At 37.4% G+C, this 24,762-nt stretch overlaps 1 protein-coding gene across 5 annotated transcripts in view; it reads left to right on the forward strand.

Moving 5' to 3' along the window:
• SHANK2 (SH3 and multiple ankyrin repeat domains 2) overlaps positions 1–24,762 on the forward strand; it is a 699,708-nt gene that overhangs the window by 640,966 nt on the left and 33,980 nt on the right. For 3 of the 5 annotated variants that reach the window (XM_030560099.1, XM_030560100.1, XM_030560103.1), the window contains 4 exons: positions 6,585–6,720; positions 9,841–9,921; positions 10,255–10,263; positions 13,648–13,668. In XM_030560099.1, coding sequence (XP_030415959.1) covers positions 6,585–6,720; positions 9,841–9,921; positions 10,255–10,263; positions 13,648–13,668 — 247 coding nt within the window. The remainder of the gene's footprint in view (positions 1–6,584; positions 6,721–9,840; positions 9,922–10,254; positions 10,264–13,647; positions 13,669–24,762) is intronic. The other 2 variants (XM_030560101.1, XM_030560102.1) reach the window with 2 other exon arrangements.

Genomic DNA, 24,762 nt, shown 5'->3' on the forward strand with positions numbered 1-24,762 from the left:
CATAATTATATTTAATACCAAGATCCATCTTTTAATCCACTCTGTTAGAGTTTCTATGCCATTAAAGGAATTGGCACAGGTGAAATATACATTTAAGTACTTCATTGATTATAACAATTACCTTCTTCAGTCAGATTTTAAAGAACAAGTTGGAGAAATGCAGTAGTCGTCTTGGATTATTCATTGCAAAGGCTTTCATAGAGAAGCAAAGAAGCACTGTTGCCAAATTACTTATACCTGCAGAAGTCCTACAGGAATAATATCAAATTAAAACTATTGGGCAGAGTTGATGCAGATATTTTTGGCAGAAGTACTATTCAGATAATAGCACTGCATATTTGTTGTATTAAAGCCTATACAATTAAATAGTAGTATCATTGTGTGATAGTTGGAAAGTAGTCCATTTTCATCCATGAATAACAATGTTTTACACCGATTTTCTGTTGTGTACACCAGAGGAAAGTGGGTGTAAAACACCACCATTCTGATTTGATCCTGTTTTACATTCACTTTGCATTCACTGCACAGGCATAAATGGCTGCAGAAGCTGCAGTACAACAGAAAATCAGGCATGAAATCTTGGTCCCATTGAAGTCAATGGAGTTTTGTCATTTGGTACCTTTTATTTATAATCTAGAGTCTACAAAGTCTCCCCAGTAGGGTGGTGGTGGTGATAATGGATGTGAGACACCAGTTGGTTGGTTCTGCTCTGGTTTAACCACACCATATGCTTCCACTGCTTTCTAGAAGCAAAGTACCCTCATGCCTCCTTTCAACATCTGTTCTTGTAATAAAAATTCTTTGTTTCAACATCTTTTTAATGTCATGTATCTGTGCCTCTTTAACAAACCCATTGTACACATTCAATAATACATTGAGTCTGAGACAGTTTTTGAAAAATATTCCTTGTATAAATTTGTTCCTGCTCCAAATGTTAAATAACATCATTGCCCATAATGATATGCCAACAGATGGTGCCATTTATCACTTTTTATAGTAAAGTGTGCATATATTTCATTAATATTCTGTTGATTTACTGTAACTCAAACTTTTTTCTGAAAACATTAGGGGGTGTCTTCTAATCAGTACTGACTTTGACTCTTTTAAAAGAAATAACTCCAAATTTTAAAAATAGTAAATGCAACATATAGATTCTAATTAGAAATACTTGTGTTCTGTAATGGAGTAATTTGCTTGTTGAATTGTTTAATAATGGGAGTTTCTTAGGCAGTAAAAGATTCGTTCTGTTTCATAAAATATATTTAGGAATTTAAGAGTTACCCTACCAGATGCCAGTGGTGTAGCTAAATTAATACCCTGTCTCAGATACATCAGCCAATACCAGATGCTTGGAAGGTGTAAGGAATTTTATAGCAGCTTTTGTCATGTTCCTTCAGTCATCTCTTTTTAAAAAATAAAAATAAAAAAAAATACTGCAGCCAGCATGTGAACTGGTGCCTGGATTAGAAACTGATACTTCAGATAGGTCCTTGGATCTTAGAGAACTAAAACAGGGTGAGCAATCGGGTATCTTGACACTGGTGATATCAAAAACTGATCAGGGAGGGCAAGGCAAGTCCCTCTGGGGCATTAAAGGCTTATGCTTTTGTCACATACAAAAACCTAGGCTCAATACCAGGGCCAGTCCACTGTTTTTGCCGCCCCAAGCAGCGTGCCGAATTGCCGCCGCAGACGGTGGGAGCAGTCTGTGTTCCGTTAGGGCGGCACATGCGTTTCGGTGGCAGTTCAGCAGTGGCTTCTGTCTTCATCCGGAAGACATAAGCTGCGCCGCCGCGGTCTGCTGAACATAGAAGCTGCCGCTGAATTGCCACCGCCGCAGAAACGCACGTGCCACCCTAACAGCACACGGACTGCCCCCGCCGTCCGCGGCAGCAATTCGGCACGCTGCTTGGGGGCAAAAACACAGGGACTGCCGCCCCTTGTAGATTGCCGCCCCAAGCACCTGCTTGCGATGCTGGTGCCTGGAGCCTCCTGCTCAATACAAGGGTAACTGGATGAAATTTAATAGCCTGTGTTATAGAGGAGGTCAGATTAGATGATCTGATGATTCCTTCTGGCCTCAAACTCTGTGACTCTCTCTATATTCTGAATAAAAAGTGAGAACCTAATTCCCAACTGATGTGCAGGCTTCTCCCAACTCCTCTCTATTTAAATGCATTGTTTAATGTAATTTTCATTTTTATGTGGAGTTGAAATTCTGCACGTATGGACATTTAAAATAGTTATTCGGAGTGTAATGAAGTTATTGCTACCCGCATCAATACAATTTCAAGCTTTCCAAAATTCATGATTTCCCACTTAATACCATAAGTTTTGGTTATTTCCAATGATTTAATATATGGAAGATGAGTTTTAAACATATAGTAATGAAACCATATAAAGGTTTTATACAGAGATGACTAGTGAGAGGATGGGCTTAGTAAATACGTGGTCAGTCCTGAATGTCTAGTTTATTGTCAAATTCTGAAAAGTATGTTGTTCTGAGTTCTTAATTGCCGTTGTTAAAATCATCCTTCCTAAAGTTTAATGCTACAAGACTAAATTTTGGCATCCCTCAAGGGATTTCAACTCTGTATTATGTGGTTCCCTTGTGGTGGGTTTTGGGCTTGTCTGCAAAGCTCTGCAGTGCAGATTACAGGAGTCTGAGCTGCAGTGCACACTTAAGTGTTGGGTTATAACTGCCCTGTGTACACCCTGCTAGCATGAACTGAAAAGTGCCTAGTTCGCATTAACGTAGACCTGTGGACTTGGCAGCAAACATGTACTGCTTAATATTTTTGTATTCAGTTTAAATTATTTTAATATTTTATAACAAGCTTAAATCTTAATAGAATGTCAATTTCAAATATAATTTTAAATGGCTTTAATAAACCTACATTTAACTTAAATTAAAACATCTGATTTTTTTAACTATCGATTTTCATCCATCCTGATTTGTATTTTTAAGAATTGGCATTTGTTTCTGTATAAATTCTATTAGGCCTTGAATGTTGATCTGTTAATGATAATTACAAAATGTATGTGCATAGAGGAGTCTGCAATTTTGTCTCTTTTACCACATTTGCCTGTCTCCATTTGCTGATGAATACTGTAAACGGTTTCCATTTTAAGGATCTCTTATTGGCTATCTTCTCAGCCTGAAATTGCCGTTAGCAGGCAAAACAGTCTTGGTGCTTGTCATAACATTTTTTCCCAGATCTGGACCTTAGCGTCCAAAATATGGGTGTTAGCATGAAAACCTCCAAGCTTAGTTACCAGCTTGGACCTGGTATCGCTGCCACCAGCTAAGAATTATACAGTGCCTAGCTCACTGTGGTCTCCCCAAACCCTTCCCTGGGGGACCCCAAGACTCAGATTCCTTGAGTCTCACAACAAAGGGGAATAAACCATTTCCCTTCCCCCTCCTCCCCTCCAGGTGTTCTCTCCCTGGGTTCCTGGTGAGATATACAGAAGCAAGCTCCGTGAATCTAAACAAAGGGATTCTACCCTCCCTGTTTCCAGTCCTGGAAACACAAGTACCAAGAGAGCTAATCTCTCTTCCCCCCTCACCCAGAGGGTATGCAAAGTCAGGCTTAGTAAATCTAACACAAAGAGATTTTCCCCCTGACTTCTTCCTCCCACCAATTCCCTGGTGAGCTGCAGACTCAATTCCCTGGAGTCCCCACTAAAAAAAAACTCCAAAAGGTCTTAAAAAGAAAGCTTTATATAAAAAGAGTGAAAAAGGACATAATATATAGTCTCTGTATCAAGGTGACAATATATAGGGTCAGTTGCTTAAAGGGAAAAAATGAATAAACAGCCTTATCCAAAAAGAATACAATTCAAAACACTCCAGCAACTACACACATGTAAATACAAAAGAAAACAATATAAACCAATTGTCTTACTATCCTTGTACTTACAACTTGGAAACAGAAGATTAGAAAGCCAGGAGATAGAAAAATCACTCTCAGAGCCGAGAGAGTCAGACCCAAGACAAAGAACAAAGAACTCACACCCAAAACTTCCCTCCACCCAGATTTGAAAAAGTCTTGTTTCCTGATTGGTCCTCTGGTCAGGTGTTTGGTTCCCTGTGTTAACCCTTAGCTATCTGTTTATGACAGTGCTTGATGTCAACATTATAACTTAGAAACAATTAAAAGATCACGAGTCAAGTCAACATCATCATTTTTCTAATGCTAATGTAAACTAAAGATGGTGCCATTCATTTTTAAAATGAGTCAGGATAGACTGTTTGATGTTGCAGAAAGCCACACAGAATGACAATATCGAGGCTCCAGGACTATGTACTACAAAAATAAATCAAAATGGTGTTCTTGTTTGGCTAAATAAATTAGGGGTGCAGCCTCACCTGGAATACTGTGTGCAGTACTGGTTACCTCATCTCCAAAAGGATATTGCAGAATTAGAGAAGATTCAGAAAAATGTAAGAGTTTAGGGGCATGAAAACATTCTCTTAAGAAAAGACATTGAAGAGATTGGGATTTAAAGGAGACAAGTAAGAGAGGACATGTTAAAAGTACATAAAATGATACATGGTATAGAGGAGGTAGATCAAAAACTTCTATTCTTCCAGTCTCACAACACAAGAACAGGATATTCAGTTATGTTAAAAGGTGATACATTCATAATTAACCTGTGAACATATTGCCACAAGAAGTCTCTGAGGCCAAGAACTTGGCAAAATTCAAGTGGATAACTAGATAGATAAAATAGTTAATGATAACATTTTGGAGGGTGTATGCATAGCTTAAACTGGTCTCTAAATAAGAGATCTAGTGGTGGAGGCAGGTTGTCCCACAGCTACCACCTGTGGGGTTCTTGCACTCCCCTCCCCCCACCCCAGTATCTGGTGCTTGCCATTATTGGCAAGATGATTGTGGACTAGAAGGACTTCAGCTCTGATCCAGTCAGGCAGTTCCTGTGTTTGTGGTGTCCTGAATGATTTGTAGGTTCATACTCAGTTAATCACCTAAATACTGCTCAAACAGCAGGGTAGAGGAGGCAGAAAGGGCTGTCTGTGCACATACTTTCAAAGACCAACGTGACATGTAGTTTCTTCCTATCCTGCTCTGACGTAAGTAATAATAATACGAGTTCAGCTGCTTGTCGTCAGTTAATAATGAGTAAGCTGAACTAACTTAAATAGTCTAGGACTTAATAGTACTCCAATTGCATCTTTTCTTGGTGTATAAAAATTGCTATTTGATATTAGGCAAGTGTAAGGGGTGGGGGAAAATCAGCAGATACGGACAACAGTAAAAGAAAATAGTGTCTCGAGCATGTTACTATTTGGCCGTATGTAGAAATGAACTGAAGCTGTGCCATTGTTTGAGATGTTCTGTCACAGTGGTCAAAGTAGCTAGAGGATATTCGATGGAGAGCACCTTCCTTCAGTTAATATATTTACAATGTGGATTCATGACTCCATGTGTAACACATCTTGGATGCCACACAAGGGGTAGTTCAGTAGTACGTTGTTTTTTGTGGTGGTTATTTTGTAAAAGATGTTAAGTGAAATGTTTTGCTTCATTAATTATTAAGCTCGGTGAACAATATTTATTGTGTCATTTGACATGCTGAATAATTTTCGTACAGTTTCATTAATGACAATTCCAGGTTAAATCAATGGCGCTCAGTATGGTCAGCTAGCCATAGAACACAGTGACTTAAATATAAATCTTAAAGGTTTATTCCAAAAGCACAGATCCGATAGTTTTACAATATAATATTTTACACTAATATTGCACTTCTCATCCAAAGATCTCAAAGTTCTTTCCAAAGATAAGTATTCTATATCCTCGATGTTATAAATACAGAAACTGAGGCACAGAGTAGGCAAAATGACTTGTCCAAGGTCACATACACAGTCAGCAGCAGAGCCTAAACTGTAGTTCATGTCCACAGACTATGTGTAGTTGTAACGGGTTAGGGTTACACAATAGCAACTTACTGTTCTCTCCTTTTCTGTGAAAATGCTTTTGGATTGTGCTAGCCCTGCTTTCAGTGCTTCTGTTATTTTGGGCTCATGCAGAGCTGGGAAAGGGGCGAGCACTGAAAAGCAAATAGAGAAGAGCATAAAATAAAAGAGCCTGTTAAGTGTCAGAATTCTTCAAAGGGGTGAAATTGAATTATTTACTGGATCTGAACAGAAATGAAAACCCTTGAAATATCCTGTTGGGCGTATAAAGGAAAAAACAGTAGATATAATATTTGTGGGTAATGTAGAAGTAAATAGTCAACTTAAGAAAATCAGTCCTTTTGCCTGTTGTACTCTGTGGGGGAGGGGGAGCAGTGACGTGACATTTAACTCTGAACTAACCCAAATCTCTTCCTTTTGATTTCATGGATAACAGTGGAAATAAAGAAATCGTGCATATATTTTAAGATCTAGTTTATATTTTTCCTGTTGCCATGTCAGTTGACTTCCATTTTTGTAATGGATTTTCCTTATTTTAAAATATAGAAATTCTGTAATTTCCTGTGCTGCTCCCCCCATTTTTAGAGTTGAAATATTTTTTTCTAATTCTGATCTAAAATACGGTCTTTTTTTTTTCTTGTAGGTTAACAGTGAAAATGTAGTGAAAGTTGGCCACAGGCAGGTGGTGAACATGATTCGACAAGGGGGTAATCACCTAGTTCTTAAGGTTGTAACAGTAACCAGGAATCTTGATCCAGATGATACAGCTAGAAAGAAAGGTACATTTTTCTCTTTGCTGTCTAAATTTTTTGTAGTACTGCTCTAAGGACAACAAGATGTAGGCTGGAGACTATTTACATTATTTTAGTGACTGCTATATAATATATTTCTCATCTTAAATATGCAACAGTATTTTGCTATGTAATCTACAAGCTATTTACATTTGTTGAAGAAAGAGCCATACTTCATTTATAGGTATATCTGTGCAGAAAAATATATAGTTTATTCTTGTCATGTTCATTGCTGAAGTCCATCTTCCTAGATCATTCTGCAATGTGCTTTTAAGATTTTATATTCAGACTTTTTAACATGTTAGAGTATTTGAGAGATGAACAAAAAAATCTCTCCCTTACTCAAAGCCATAGGCAAAAAGGCTGGGATTTTAAAACACACTTGGGCTTGGGCCTGAGCCCAATGCTGCTCCTATTAAAGTCCTATGAGAATTTTAATTTTGAGTTCATTTGAAAATACTGCATCTGTGAAAATAAGAAAATGAAGCACTAAAATATTTAGCTTGACATGTTAATAAAAAAGCAATACATTTCGAGATGCCCACTGGTTAAAATAGATTGAAACTGGATGGGTAGCTACCACCACTCTAGCCAAGGAAGAAGGGGATCTCTCCCTCAGCTTTTAGCAGAGGAAAGGGTGTTGTGCTCACCCGCCTTACCACCTCTGGAGAAGGGAGAAGCTTCTGCTTCAGTAAGAGAGCAGATATTTTAGGATGACTTGATGTAACTTCAAACATAGCAAAATTACTTTCATCATGTAGTATCTTCGTACCAAATAGGAGCTTTTTCATTTAAAAGCACCCCACATATTAAAACTACAGAGTTAACACAAATCTTATGTTTATATTACTCCTTCAGTTTTAATGGGGATTGATATGCAGCATCCCATGTACTGAAATTAGACTATACCCATAAGAATTGTGACAATTATTTGTATTCTTTCTTTTTTTGGTATTTAATCTTCCAAATTACTTTGTAATTGCACTTGATCAAGGGTGCCCAAAGTTTGCTTAAGCAGGAACTGCAGTAGCAACTTGTTAGGAGCCACTGGAAGCACCTGATTTGTATTAATCAGAGAATATTGTTGCTGACCGCTTCAGTACAACAGTGAGACACACACTAACTTCTTTGCTCCTACCATGGATGTTCCATATTGATCAGTGTGATCTGACAGCTGAGGTCTACCTGAGGTAATCCTATGTATTAAAGATCAGCTTTCCCCCCTAAGCCGCATCAACACTGAATTCTGTGGGCCAGACTTTTTAGTCATGCCTGCACTAGTCTTTGAATGGAAAGGATCAAACAAATGAATACCAGTCCTACTAAATGCATTTCTGTTCAAAGACATGCCTTTTGAAGCACTGCACTCTGTTTACTTTGCTTTTTAATAATCCACTGGGAATTTAGATTTAATATATATTATATATACTGAGCCCAAATAAAGCTTACCCAGCTACTCTTTGTTCCATTATTTTTAACAATGGTATTGATGGAACATGTTAGCAGTAAGATAAAGCAATTCTAGACACACCTAGCATTTCTTTATACTGACATAGGTTATGTTTTCTGCCCATAAATAAGGCGAACATGTGAATTTGTGAATGTTGACACTTCGCTGCAGAAGGAGAGGTTGCTAGATTTTCTCAAGCCAAGCAGTCAGTAGTCCTCTACTCAATGATGTTGACTTTTAGCAAATTAACATCTTTATCATCCCCCTTTTGGGGGGGCAAGATTATTCAGAATATAATGAAAAGGCAACAATTGAATCACCTGGCGGTCACAGATTTCTTTGATCCTTGTCAACCATGGTCTTGGTTTGATAATTGTACAGAGACTATCCAGGTCTCTGTGGCTGAAGATCTCTTCCCGATGATGGACAAAGGGTCAGGTGACCATTAAACATCTTTCTTGTGCAGACTTCTCAACAGATTGGTTGCAAGGCCACTAGGGGAGACAGTGAGGCAGTTTGGCCTGTTGTGCAATTAGTATATTCACGACACAGCTATATATTAATCACAGTGTCTGGATAATGCTATGTCTTTACTTTCCCAGTGTCTGTCTGACAGGAGCTTGGATAACAGTAAAGTGAATGAGCCTTAATTCAGATAGGATGTATGGGATGCTAGTTTAACTAGAGAGTATGGCATGAATTTTGTCTGTCTCCCTGATTTGGTTTGCTACTCTTTGTCAAGGTGCTTCATAGTTTGATATACTTCAGGATCCTTGATTGCTCCTGGTGTCCCCAGAAGTCCTCAGTTTTCCTATTTACATTTGTCATAATGGAAGAACGTTTCTCTATAATATATGACTCTCTTTTATGACCTCCAGATAGGGTTATTTTAATTTGCTCTACAGTGTAGCACTCCTTGAAAAGCACTTGGAAGCTACGCGTGGTGCAAAAACTCTAATGCTCTACTTCTCTAGCAGTGTTAACTTTACATCACTGTTCCAAAGACTGTGCACTGGTCTTTAGGTACAAACCAAATGTTTGCATTAATCTTTAAAGACCTACATGATTTGGCTCCTAGCTACCTGAGGATCCATCTCTTTTCCTATCATGACCACTCAGGTTAGCTTGTGCACTCTGATTTATGTATCTATCTGAAAGCTGACCTTAAGGGCACAGTGTAAAGTATATCTGTGTCCCTAAGCTACTGCCTGAAAGGATGACATAAATTATTGTGAGGCAGACTCTTTTTAAAGTTATTTTTTGTACATGTGTCTGTACACAATGTGATAGGTACATCTACAAAATAGAGGTGTATAAATACTTAGCTTAAAGATTTCTACTGTATATCATTATAAGCCTGCTGATTTTTTTGACTAGCTGGTAGGAAGGCCAGAAATGGTTAGAAATGCAATCCATGAGAAGCTCTTAGGCCCATCAGAAAGCATACTGAATGTTTTGTTTCCTGCCTCCAAAGAAATTACTGTGTACATTTATTTGATATTGCTATAAAGAATATATTGGAAATAATTTTTTAAAATCTAATCGAAGTGTATATTCCATGTGATATTTGGCTGAATCTAAAAAGTGTATATGTGAATATACAATGCTTCAGAGATGTATATTTACTTATACTGTATATCCTTCTATTTAATGCAAAGCCCCACCACCTCCAAAGCGAGCTCCAACAACTGCATTGACCTTGCGGTCTAAGTCAATGACCTCAGAGCTTGAAGAGCTTGGTAAGAAAGTGTTTTTAACAAGCATGCTGAGATAATGGAGATGTAAAGAAAACTTTAAATTATTTTAAATGAACTGCACCCTGTACAATACATGATATAGAAAAGTTTCAGGAATGCTGCATCTCTGGAGAGTTCAAAATATGCATGATGTGCATGAGTGATTTTTTTTTTAAATGTGTGCGTTTACTGCTCTGCAAGAGAATGTTGATACATTTTTTTATGCATCATCAAAGTTTGGCATAATAATGCTGTATCATATTTTATTAGCTTGCTTTTTAATCTTTCAGTTCATCTAATATTGTTTTGTTTTAAATTTCTGTGGCCTCTCATTAGTGGATAAAGGTAAGTTGCCAGAAGCCATTGTTGAAAAGTTGACTGTTGTTAAAACAGTACACCTTCAACTAGTTCTCGTTAGACTCTCTAATCTGAAAATGTATATATATTAATATCACTTTGACTCCTCTTCTGTTTGAACACAAACTTAATAGAATATTCCATTAACTTTTAGCAATGCAAAGTGATGAGCATTTTAGTCTTTGGCTCACTAATTCTAAGTGATGTAAATGTAGGTGTCCGAGCAGTAGGGTGTATATTGTAAATTTGTATAACTGCTTGGGATTTCTGATTAAGTCTACATGACAGGAAGAAAAGAATTTTTTTTTCCTGTTGGGTCAGGAGAAAAGTGGTACTTCATCAGCCTAGACTATCAAATATGTTATGATCTGACAGTATTTGCAAAAGACAAAAATAAATGTATGTTTAGATACAGCTATCTGGCTAGGATAAATATCTGATGTGTCTTATATAAAGGAACTATATCACTCACTTACTGAGTAATAGACTTGATCATCTCTTAGGTCTCTTCTTTCCTTACTATGATCCTGCATGAATTTAACAATATAGGTTTCATAATCATTCAAATGAAAAGAGTCAAATCTTGTGGATAATTAACCACATTAAAAAATAAAGGTGATACGTTTGAAACCACTAACATTACGTGGAAGGAAGGACACTACCCATTCCTTAAGGGATGAAAACTCTCACTGTCCTTAAGTGGGAGTTCTGACCAAGAAAGGGATACTGAAATGGGCTCTAACTATTCTAGGTAACATTACAACCAAGGATTATACTCTATATGTTTAGGCTAGTGTGGTGATTGTACAAATCTCAGATTTTCATAGCTCTGATTATTTTTTGTCATAACCTTAGTTATTTGAATCTAAGTTTTTATTGTCTGTTAACTACCATTGTTTTTCCTCCAGGGTTTAAAATGTGAGACTTTTTTCCTTCATAGAGAATTAAAATTGTTTAATTTGAAACCATTCTGGTTTATCATGCAAATCTGCCATAAGCAAAATATTATTTAGGCAGCCCTCCTACCCACCCACTGCCAAAGTCTTCCATGTCACTGTGGAGCCTGAGGACAATTTTAGGAATCTCTCTCTTTACAATTCTACTGTCATACTGTAGCCTATGTCTACACTATGAGATAGGGGTGTGATTCCCCTGCTCTCATACACATGCTTCTGCTAGCTCTTATCAAGCTAGCACAAGTATAAATAGCAATATTGCTGCAGAAGCACAGGTAGCCACAGTGGAGCCACGGCTTAGCTGTGCAACGTACAAACCCTCCTGAACCCCATAGGTACATACTCAGTATGACTAAGCGGTGTCTCCACTGCCACTATGGTACACTGCTGTTTATACTTGCACTTTCTCAGAAACAGAGAGCCCAAGTACAGTAACTCCACACTTAAAGTCGTCCCGGTTAACATTGTTTCATTGTTACATTGCTGATCAATTAGAGAACATGCTCGTTTAAAGTTGTGCAGTGCTCCCTTCTAATGTCATTTGGCAGCTGCCTGCTTTGTCTACTGCTTGTAGGAAGAGCAGCCCATTGCAGCCAGGGCCGGCTCCAGGCACCAATGCAGGAAGCAGGTGCTTGGGACAACCAATGCAAAGTGGCGGCACGCCTGGGTCTGCGGCAGCAATTCGGTGGCGGGTCCTTCAGTCCCTCTCGGAGGGAAGGACTGGCTGCCGAAGAATGAAGCAGGGTGGTAGAGCAGCTGCTGAAGTGCTGCTGATCGTGGCTTTTTTTTTTTCCCCTCTCTTCGCTGCTTGGGACGATAACCACACTTCACAATCCTCATAGCTGTGAACAGTATTAAATTGTTTAAAACACATACTGTGTGTATATATAATATATAGGGTGTTTTTTTTTCCGGTGAAAAAAATTTACATTAATTTGTATGGGGAAATTGGATTCACTTAACATCGTTTCACTTAGTCGCATTTTTCAGGAACATAACTACAACGTTAAGTGAGGAGTTACTGTATGTATATGTGAGCAGAGGAATCATACCATCCTTCTAGCAAAGGAGGACTGGAAGGAACTCCTTCAAGAAAGAACAATGCTGTAATTGGCTCAAAAAATTGTTGTTGTGTAGCTGGAGCTGTTCTCTACCCAAAGATGGACCATTCTTGAGTCCCAGCCCTACTTATCCCAGGGGATATTAATTAGCTCCACACAGTGGAGGCTTTATGGCTATTGGCATCCTAATCAGAAACAATTTTGAGAATCAGTAAGGTACCTGCATTTTTTTTAAAGCATGTCTTCCCCTACACTTCCATCCAGATGGGGCTAAACAAACCCTCCATTTTCAAGGTTTCCTTGGCCCAAAGAATACTGTTTAAACTCAATCCGGAGGTACATTATCCCCTAAAAGGCTGCATAGTACTGCATAAATTCTTTCATACAGAAATGTTCTTATTAATTCCCATTGGACAGAGGTTGGTTTATGTCCTGAAGTACGAGAGGGTGTGTGTGTGTGTATTTATACTAGATTTATATATGTGAATAATGACAACATCAACAGTTGACAATAGTTCATCTAAATCTAGTAAACTCAGTCTCAATGATGTCCTGTAGCAAAGAGTTCTCACTACTTATGTGCTATGTACAAATGTATTTTCTTTTATCACTTTTAAATGTGGTGCCTTTTAATTTCATTGAATGTTTCCTTGTTATTGTATAGCAAGAAAGGGTAAAAAGGAATTCCCTTCCTTTTATATCATTCATTATATTTTATAGCTCTATCCTGTCCTTTCTCTAGTCTCCTCTCTAAACTAGACAGTCCTAATCTTTTCAACCTCTCCATATGGAAGTCTCTCCCATCACTTTTGTTGCCTGTCTCCGAACCCCTTCTATTTCTGCTTTTATTGACACATTTTTACTCTGTTCTCCATAATAGTGCATGGGTGTCCCATCAACTGCTAACCAGTGGCAGTTGCTTTTATCCTACAAAGAAATTTAATCCAAAGTATTAACTAATGGCATATAAAATTTGTCTACAATTCATTCCACTTCCAAACTGCAAGGATGTTAAATGCCCTATTTTCATAGCCCATTTATATATCGTAAAAGTGCCTAAATTGATGATTTTTAATTTTAAAAAATAAATCTCACACTTCATAGCCAAGGTATCTAAGTTTTATAATTCAATAATTTTCTATATAGTCAAAGTATAAACCCTGATAAACTGGGCTATGCCAAGATATTTGTTTAAACTGGTTTGAAAAATACATGCACAATCCACAGTTAGCATAGATTGACCCCTTAAGAATAGAAGAAAAATGTTTGTGTTCAAAAATCAGTCAAGGATTTAGCATTTAAAATGGGCTTACCTTCAGAATTGATTTACAATTCATTCCCTTTCTGTTTCCAAGCTTCAGTACGGAAGAAGAAGGGTAAGGGGAAGCATTTTGTCTCTTGTTTAATCTGTTTCTCACCTTTCCATAGTGAAAGATAATAGCATAACTATAAATGTTGGCATATGGTCCAGTTTATTTTATGGTGTCAAACGTACATTAAATATTGTATATGTTTTTAGTTATTTAGCTGATAACTTGCAAACACATAAAGAACTAACTTTCAATTAAAAAACACATTTGAAAATATTTCCCTCATTTCTTCCTTTGTCTTCTCTCCTCCATCCACCTCCATTTTTCTTCTGTCCCAGGTTTTTTCTCAAACCCTTGCATATCAGCTCCTCAGAGTTACTGTGCTAACTGGCAATCACTGAGAAACAGTGGCAAGTAACATGATATCAGTGTAGTCCTACATCAGTGATTTCACTTGCCCTCTTAAATGGTCAAATGTTACTCACATAACCACACTTTCTGTCTCAGGAAATAGGGACTTCACACAGCTTAAATTCTGACCTGGAGAAATGCTGCTCTGCACAATTTCAGTTTTTAATATAACCTCTTCCACACTGTCCCGTATGCATGAACTGATCCATAAGGCCACTACCCTCTTCTCATTTAAATCTCTCCTTGAGACCCGCATTTGCTGGGATTTCTAGACAGCAGTCATCCACTTAATGATGGCTAGGTGGAGGGGCAGATAGATTGACCTTTAATATTTTACCAAAATGTAAATAAATATATGTATATACAAGTTTGTTTGTGTTTAGCTGTATCCTCCTTTCCTCACCCTTTGTATATCACTTACTTTCTTAGACTGTAAGCTCTCTTGGGCAGGGACTGTGTCTTTGTGTCTGCACAGCACCTTACCCAAGGGAGAGCCTCAATCCTGACTGAGCCTCTGTGTGATACTTCAGTATAGTTATAATTAGTGGAAGAAAGTTATGATTGCTGATAGAGAAGATTATTTATTTGTAGGTAGCATGCCTCTTCAGTAGTGAACTATTTCTTCTGTATTGTGTTAGGATAATAGAGTAAATTCGTTTTCTTTTTTCTTCATTTTTTATTTTTTTATTTTTTTTAAATCTTTCCTGACCTCCCCTCATGTTGAAACTGTTTTCTGCTGCTAGCAAGATCAACTGCTGGTACATTTTTTTTGCTCAGGACAAGATTGCTTAGAAACTGTCTCTTCAGAATATGAAGGAATAAACAGTTATTGATTTTCTGACTAAAATTTTTATCGCAACAAATATATTTTCATTATATGACTATCAAGAATTTTTACATTCATTTTTGTAGGATAACTCTATAAAATTAATGTTCCCTAGTTATAGGGGAGGGGACTTTTTTGTGTGTGCGCTTGTTTTCTGTTTAGTTGAAGGGAAGAGGGTATAGGCTGTTGGTATTTCTCTTCAGATAGGGATAATATTTAACATCCTTACATAGAATTCCAGTTAGGTAATAAAAACTTTATCATATAACCTCAAAGAAAAAAATTACCTAGGCATTATTCTAGCTTCTACTCAAGTTATCATATCACAGACCACTGAAACCCCAGCAATACTGTCTGCTGCATTGACATTTTTCTGCTCACCATAATTGCCCACTACAGATGGATAGCATCAGATTTCACAAAACACTTTTTTAAAGTATGAATCCTTACTGTTTTTTCTTTTGTTGCTTGTAGATAAAGAATTAGTGAATGTGTGAGACATAGCAGTCTGTAACCTAACACCTCTTTATGTTGCAGTATCATGTTGTAAAGCCACAGTTACGGTGTGTGTGTAGGTGCCCCCATCAGTCTTGGGGAAGATCAAATAATTTCATGCATTAAATTAAAATAAGTAAAGAGGAGAAACAAATTTAAAAAGTAAAAATGAATTTATTTAACTTATAGTATATTTGTAAACAAAATTGCTTAATTGGCTATTTGGGGAAGAAAATCTTCATAATATTGCACTTCATTTATTACCCTCATGACAAAAATTAATAAAATATTAGCTAAAAAGTCATCTTTCAAAGTCACTAATCAAATTACATTGAACTCTGAGTGATATGTTTTTTCCCACCATAATTTGTCATTTTATTTCAGTAGTCATACAAATAACGTTGGAAATTTGAAATTTATATTTAGTGGAATTAAGAGAATCTTGAACTCTATTCATTAAAAAAATAAATGGGTGGAACTCATGTGGCTTGTGAAAAGCTGCTTTTAATTTTTTATCTTCAATTAGTATTTTGACTATTTAATTTTAGTTAAGTTTTTGATTGATACATGCTCTACATCCAAAAAGGTCCAAAGATCTCATGATTTTGCTAGCAAGGAATGGATTTATCAAGCAACTTCATATTTTTAGGGCCTCTGCAGAGAACAGCAAGGATTAGCTGTTTTAGCTGGAGTAGAGAACTTTAAACGGTCAAGAGAGAAACTAAGAACTGGAGATAACAGATATAATTCCATTTTTGCTGAGCCTACCAAAGACTGTGATACAATAAAGTATGGATTAGATGAGAGGAAAATAAATAAGGATTGCAAAATACTGGGTTAGTGGTGGCTGGAAAGTTTTAGATGGTGTCCTTTTAGTATCCAATTCAAAAAGAAAACATCTATTTTTGTTTATTGGTCTTAAGGTATAAATGTAGATGTAGGACTCTCCCTACTTTTGGCCAGATTACCTGCTAGTACAATCTTGCAGGAATATAATAATCATCAGCACAGAAGTCTGACAGGTATCTGGCATCAAGTAGTAGTATTTATTTACGAGAAAAATACCAGTTAATAGCATTCAAAATGAATATTATTGGCTCTGTCCTCCAACAAACATTCATACTCCATTCCATTACTGGTGTCCATTGTTTCAAAGGTGGCACACCTTAATGGCATCTGAAACAATGAAATCACAGAGCAAATAAATATGTGAATGCTATATAAAGGTTGAAACAAAAAAGTTAACTTGTTTGAAGAAATCATGAACAGAAGGCCCTGGATTCAGAAACCATTTTTAATTTCAACATGGTGGAATATATGATCGAGATTTGTCTGCAGAAATAAAATGGAAATAACACCCCTTGTGCAACTTCCTTGAAAACTTCCACTACCAACATTGGTTGTAAATAGGAAAAAGGTTTTCTAGACCTTCACCAGATACTACATTGAAAGATAAGAAGAAAAATGGCACTGCAGCTCCAGGTTTAATGAAGAGTACCTGTAGAATGTTCTTGTAAGTAATATATTTTTGTTACTTATTGGAAGTGTTAGTTGATATTGTAGTCACAAGTAATGATAATGAATCTTGGAATTGTTACCATTAATTAGGACATGCAGTAATGGGTTTTGAGGACAGAATTTAGAACTTGTATGCCTCTGTTATTTTTGTGATTATAGATATTCTGCCCTCATTTATACTGATGTAGCTAAGAGTGATTAGACTTTAGAGAATTTACTGTGGATTCACACCAGAGTAGCAGAGAATAGAATCTGGCCCATATATTTGCCATAGCTGTGGTTTTTAAAAATATTGAAGTATTTGGACTTAGAGTATTGGGGGAAGAAAAGACTTTGCTTACATTTTCAAGTATCCATAATTTTGGGTGCCCAACTGTAAATGCTTTGAGTCTGACTTTTCAGAAACAAAATCTGGCAATTTCATCTTAAGTCAGTAGGTAAACAGTGGGTGCTGAATACTTCTGAAAGTCAGGGTCTGTGTCTCAAGTTGGGCACATAAAATTGTCACTCTTGAAAATGCTGGATGTCACGAACAGAAATGAGGTTTTTTTAGGTCTCAACATCAACATACAGCTGTCAGTTGCAATCAGTATTATTATTATTATGAATTTTTATTACTTTAAACCACATTAATCTGATTATTCCTAAACATGAAGCCCTTTCATGACAGGTACTTAGTTGTTTTTCTTTGCCACAGAACAGCAATTGAAGAAGGTTTCCTCACCAGCCAAATAAGACAACAGTGTGGGAAAAGCTGGAAAAGAAATCGTAAGTGTTCAAAGGAAACAGTTTTTGTGGCATTTGGGGCCATGTGAGTGGGGATGCTCTGGCATTTGTGAGAAGAGTATTCTTATGAGTTACCATCAGTTAAATATGTAGTAGTGTGTTCAGAGCAACGGGCTCTTTGAGCAGTAGAAAAAGGCAGATGTTTCCAGTGTGATACAATTGCATAAATAGAAAAGTTTTCATTTTTTAATATGTTCTCTCTCTCTTTCAGGAACCAGGGGGATGCACGACAATCTCCCGCATCTCACCGAAAAAATTTTTTTTTCTTGCCATTTCCCTTTTTTCTTCAATTGTTCATTATTCCATGTTCATTAACTTCTTATAAAGCTTAAAATAAATGTTTTGGATAACTTGTGGTGGTCTGATTTGCTTTCCTTGGTGTGAAAACTACATGTCTCCTGGGATATAAGATTGCAGAAATGACTTAATTTCTTTTCTTTCTTTCTGTCTGTCTCATTTTTTCTTGTTCTTTTTCTTTTTCTGCGACTGAGCCCTGTTTTCAAATGCTGTCTCTTAAACAGGACATTCAAATGCCATTCTCTGTTCTCAGTCCTTAAAATCCCACCTCGCTTGCAGGATGGGGAAGGGTTTTTTGTTTTTATTTTCTGTTCTTGTTTTTATTTTGTATACAGGGACCCAGTGATACACAATGACCATTCCTCTTGCAAGGTAGGAAACTCCTTGTAAGGTAGGTTGAATTTTAAGGCTTTAGGCACATTTTAAAAGCCTTTGTGCTTCTTGGATATTGGATATACTGTTAAAGAGATGGTGCTTGAAAATTGGGCCTATAATAAGAATTTTAACATACCAAAGATAGCACTTGTCCATGTCTGCCTCTCTTAGAATTATCTTTTAAGGGTATGATATGTTCATAATATGCAAACATGATCTATATGTGCTGGGGTGAAATATACTGAGTCATAAAAGTACATATAAAGCCTGCTTGGAAAAATAGCCTAGATTCCTCTTAATTGTGAATAGATACATACCAAATACTCTTGTCATGTGTTGCTGTTTATAAGTGATTGATTTATATGTTTAGTCAATCTGTTGTTACCAGCAAACAGTTTTGTTTTAATATTTATTTTTAGATATTTTATCTTTTTCTTGGTCTTTCAGTATAATGGGAGGTATTTCAAAACAAACGTTGTATTTCTATCCAATTTTCTTAAAGGGAAACTTTTTTTAGATGGTTTATCTTTACTTTCATGCTGTTCAGAAACTGTAGCTTATTTAGAACTATGTTGCAAAAGCTGGCATTACTTTCTCCTTTTACTACCCACTGAAGTTAAATTTTCTGCATAGTATTTGCACCATGGTAAATGTTTGAATCTGGTGTTATAACTAGGTGTGATCCTGCAAACTACTGTTTGAGTGGAGCCCTGTGGCCACGTCAAGCATCTTGCAAGTGGGTGGTCCACATTTGTTCCTGATTAATATATATGTCCACTGTGGCAAATTCTCCATCATGGAGCAATTTAAAATTGTTATCTATGAACATTGGCCTAACTTTGAATAGAAAACTGCAAATATTTTATTATGTATAATTTTTTTAGCACAGGTATCTTTTTAAAAAAGAAACTGTAAAGGCCATTTGAATCTGGAATAACCTATTCAGTGTGTTAAAACCTTAGCATTACTGTATTCTATTTTAAAATAATTTGTTCGGCAGATTTTGATTGTTTATATTTTCTTATCACAAGTGAGAATCCCAAAGTGCAGATTTGGATCTGGATTTTACCCTTCAGGGTGGTGCTTCAGAACCAGGGTTTTGTCTGAGGCCATCTCTATGTTATCACCCCGTGCACTAAAGAGTTGGCTATACTTCAGTCTTCATTGCTAAATTTTCTTTTGAGCTAATTTTGGTCCACGCAATCATACTTGTACAGGTAACTCAGGCTAACAGTTTCCAGCATGACTGCCTAAAGTTAGTCATGTAATTCTATCTTTAGACATCTGCATAAATGAGTGGCCTGATTTTTCAGAGATGATGAACATCTAGTGAGCACACAATTGCAGGTGTTCAACCCATCACAGTCCGGCCATCTACTTAATTAGATGCCTAACTTTAAGCATGCAAGCTTGTATACATTGGCCTAGACCCACTGTACTTCACTTACCTAATTTGCACTCTCTTCTGATTCTGATCTCTATGCTAAAAACAATGAAAATTCTCCATAAACCAAAAATAACTGCACAAGAGGTTAAATTTTTGACAAAAATAAATGAACATAGTTGACAAACAGATTTTAAAAATACACATGCATTCCAATACCTGTGCATAACTGAGTATATCTTTAATTCCAGTACTATCTAGAGCAGGGGTCAGCAACCTTTTGGAAGTGGTGTGCCGAGTCTTCATTTATTCACTCTAATTTAAGGTTTTGCATGCCAGTCATACATTTTAACGTTTTTAGAAGGTCTCTTTCTATAAGTCTATAATATATAACTAAACTATTGTTGTATGTAAAGTAAATAAGGTTTTTAAAATGTTTAAGAAGCTTCATTTAAAACTAAATTGAAATGCAGAGCTCCCCGGACTAGTGGCCAGGACCCGGGCAGTGTGAGTGCCACTGAAAATCAGCTCACGTGCCACCTTTGGCACCCACGCCATAGGTTGCATACCCCTGATCTAGATGCATCTAGTTATTCCAAGGGAGGGAGTAGATAATAAGGTATATTTGTCCCATTGTCATCTGACAAAGACAAATAAGTGCTTTTTGAAGATTCATGACAAGAAAAAAGGAACCATACATGCTAGTGAAAGCAGTGAAACTGAGATGAACTTCGCAATCTTACATTTAGATAAGGCACTGCATCAAGAATTTGTGTGCTTTAAATACATAAAGGGCTACAGTTTCAAAAGTGAGAGTGCGGGAGGGATGGGTGTACTGGATGGCCATCAGTTTTCAAAAGGAAAATGTACATGCAGAATCTTTGAATGTGGTTGATTGCAGATGCTAGAAAAGGTGGGTGAAATCACAGCATGAAGATGCAATTGGCATTGCATTGAGTTTTGTATAATTGATTGTACCTGGCACAGTTTCTGTCTGTATCTATCTTAGGTATTTACAAGGCACCTATCACCTTGGTACCTAAGCAGTTTGAAAAATGCACCTGCAACAGGAGGCATGATGCAGATACAGGCAGAGGCCCAGGTCCAGAGCAGCAGTGGCAGGTCCCAGGAAGCTCCTCAACTGCATTACAGCTGTTGTTGAGCTCCTGGCTACACTTGTTGTGCCCAAGGAACATCTCCACCTACCTGTCAGCAGGAAGACGCTGCCCCACAACTCAAGTCCAACAACTCCATTTGTGGGGAAAACTAAAGATAATGGAAATGGCAACGATCCAGTAGCAGAGGTGAAAAAGAAATTGTGGGATTTGAAAAGGAGGGATTCTTAAAGAGCAGCACACTTCAGGGGAGGGATCCACTGCCAGTCCAAGTGGCAGGTAAGGCACAACACAGGCTTAAGTCTCTCATATGAACAAAAAGTAATTAAATACTTCTGTCCCTAGAGTCTGTCTGCTATCCAGTGCCCAGTGTAGCCTGTGCTCTGTTCTTGGCCTGATATCCCTACAGCTGGGTAGGCCTTACAGTTCTCTTTGGATTACAAACCAGAAAATGCAATATAAACAATCTCCAGCATTCTAAAGTTTACTGGCAAACTTGAAGGACCGATACCATGCAAGTGTGACAACGCCTTTCATGGTGCAAGGAGCCAGCACTACATGGCAGTACTCCAACACCATGACCTTATCCATGCCTCCAGAGACATAGCGTAATCCTGTCTCCTGGCACTATTTAGCAGACGTCCTGCCTGCAGCATCCAGAATATGTAGTTTGCTATATACAGAGCAGGGAATGGGAAAACACAAAATAATGAACACAGAGACATGACAAATGTGTCACTCTGGCCATCAGAAGAAGTTACAGCATTGCATAAGCTACCACGTCAGAAAAGACTTTCGTGTGCTTGTTGCACTCAGTATCAGTACAGTGTGCACATAATCAGCCAGTCCTGTCTTTTGCCAGCGAAACAGAGGACTCATTTGACAACACAGAGGAGAAGGGAAGCCTATAATACTGGCTCATTAGTCACTATGCACAGGCCAGCTTAAAGAAATAGTCAGGTCTGTCGATAAATGCAATAGAATCAGTAGGCTGAAGCAGAAATCTGATTTTGATTTTGGAAAACAAGTGCATGCTGTGTGACCAGACCTTAAACTTAAAAAGGCAACAGGCCCTAAACTCCCAGATCTTTGGTATCTTCCCCGCTCACCATGTGCGCACTCCTTTCTGACTTCCCTACTGGACAAATTGGGCTGTGGCTAAAGTCTCATTGTGTCAGGGCAAGGTGGGATCAGTGACATGGAATGAGTCCAAAATTCATGAGATCATCAAAGCTTGTCGCTTCACCCCTTAAGGTATTTGTATGCTGCCCGGAAATAAAATGACTTTGTGAGACGTGTAAGCCAGGTGTTCAGCTGTGCAGTTTTATGTACCACTGTCAACAAGCTGCCTTATGTGGGTACAGGCATTATTTGATTGGATGCAAATTATCATTGAGGTCAGAGGGAGTCTGGACAGTTCCTCACATTTCCCTTTGCCATTGGCATCGCATCATGGGCAGCCACATCGTGGTGCTTGTGCCCACTATGTTTAAAACGTCTTCTAAAAAGAGAGAAATGTTGTTTAAGCCAATTAAGAACAAAATTGGTTTGTTGATTCACATTTTGTTAGATATTTATGGTTTCTGTTGCACCAATGACCTGGTATATTTACTGTTGCTTGTGGGAGTCAGCCCATTGCCAGGTGGTAGGGTTGAGGCAGCTGGTTCAGGTAACAGTTGAACTTTGGTTTTAATTCTCCTGTCACCAGTTGTCAGGGCAGTGAGCCACTTGGCCATCTATTCCTCCAGCTGAGCAGTACAGTTTCTAGGCAAACCAAATTTTCCATTTCCACCATGTAACTGACACACGACTTTCACTGTTCCAACATAGCAGCTGGTGCCATTATATTAATGAGTTCCAGTCTGAATTTATCAGGGCAACCTTCAGTCATCAAGGAAAGGATTTCTTGGGCAGAAACTGATACCTTTGACACTGTGGCCTGAGCTCTTGACCCTGAGCTAAAGTTTCCATAATTGCCCTGCAATGAATGAAAGCGTGTGTAAGGCTATACCTGTGATACCCCCATGCCCATATTTAATAAACCTTACAAAAAGATAGTTACTTGGGTTGGTTGAGTGCTTTGTTAAAAATAATATAAGTTATGAATTTAGTCCCTTTTTCCTTAGTGGCTAGTTAGTAAACCTATCCCAGTATCTGTGAATGTATTCATTATTCATAAGTATTCGCCAATAGTTTTAATAACTATCTATCAGTCCATTAGTTATTCACAAACTGTTTGCTTAGAATATTTGTCATTTGTGTGATGATGATGCTATGCCGGATGATACCGTTTCAGCTCCCTGACTTGGAGACAGAAAATATTTAAGTAGGAGAATGACAAATTATAAACTTTCATAATTCCATTTTTAGAGAAATAACCATGTGTGCTAATATTTGTGAAACTTTCCAGGGTCACAGACACTTTCATAAATATTGCCCAAATACGTGCAAAAAACAAAAATAATGCCCCCCCACTAATTCACAAATTAGTGGGCTTTTTCCGTTTTTGCTCTTTTTAAAAAAAATTCTGTCACTTGTTCTATTATTTACCATTGTTAGGAGGGCTCTGTTCAAAGTGCTTGGCAAGAGAATGGAGTATTCAAATATGGGGAAATTTCTGATGTATCAAAAGAATGACACATTTTGTATGACCAGTGGCACAATTAGTATGTATATTCCCTTTATCTCTCTGATTCCATACAAATTAACTGGAATGTGTGTTTGCTTTGTGTGGTAAAAAGAAGGCCCCTGGTTATTTTGCATGTCTACTCTAATAGAGAAGTGTTGAGAACTAATTTTCATGGTCCTATACTGTAGCTGCTAAAAGATAAAAGCTGTGGCTGTCTGAGGGGAAATAGAATTGCAAAGGCAGCAGGTATTACAGAGGGATAATGTCCAAGTCCCTTTCAAAATTTTCATGCAGTGGAAGAGCCAATGATTGCATGAAAACTTGTCCCTAATATTCATTTCCATAAGGAGCTCATACCTTTTTACAAATACGATGTCATCCTCACTTTCCATAAAACATGCAACTGGACAGTCCAATCAGACACAGACCGAATGTGAATACTTTGAATGTGAATACTTTAAAATAGTGAATATATTAAATGCACAAATAATATCCAGCATAAAAATTAATCAAATTAAATAATTATATTAAATTATTAACTGTAAGTAGCCCTTTAGATAAATATAATACTCAAGGCATTCAGATAGTGAGTGATGAGGACCCTAATGATGATCTAGACAGACAGAGATCAGTGTATAAATGTGCTAATATAGGGATCCTTGGGTCTCTGAGAAGGGGTCCTAAAAATCAAGAACAAAAATGTATATAAAAATCACTCCAGGAACTCCTGAACAAACACTAAGCCCATTAACAAAAATGATTTATCTGATTTCAAAAGCATCCATCAGAGAGAAATGCACAACTCCAGCTGAAGTTCTTAGGAGCAGCACATGATGTGTATCAAAGAGCAGAATGTATTCCTTAAAGAGCAACGTGGTGCCAGGGCATAGATATGACATCCTAGCACCAACACTACAGAACAACCAGTTAGTGCTGATCAGCAGCTGTTGTTTTTTAGATGTGATAGTCTTACAGTGGTGCTTCCACATATCCCTTGCCTGAGAGTGAAAAATGCAGGCTCTTTGGGCTAAATTATTGTATTATTTAGCCAAACAGCCCCAGATAAATTTCTTATCAAATTGTCTTCCCAAAACATGTGATAGACTCATTACTTATTTGTTTCAAGCATGAAAAGGGTGAGGGGTTCCAGCCACAAACGTGAACAAATCAGAAATGGTGCTGAGTAGATCATACTGTAATGAGAGCTGATGATTGATGTGAGTGCAAAAAGTCTAGTCATTTTCAGCTGGTGGGAGTATATTTTTATATATGGGTGGATTTAGATTAAGCACACTTGCAATGTCCTCTTCAATAGCATAATTAA

The sequence above is a fragment of the Gopherus evgoodei genome, chromosome 4, assembly GCF_007399415.2.
Source record: "Gopherus evgoodei ecotype Sinaloan lineage chromosome 4, rGopEvg1_v1.p, whole genome shotgun sequence".
Taxonomy (NCBI): Eukaryota; Metazoa; Chordata; order Testudines; family Testudinidae; genus Gopherus; species Gopherus evgoodei.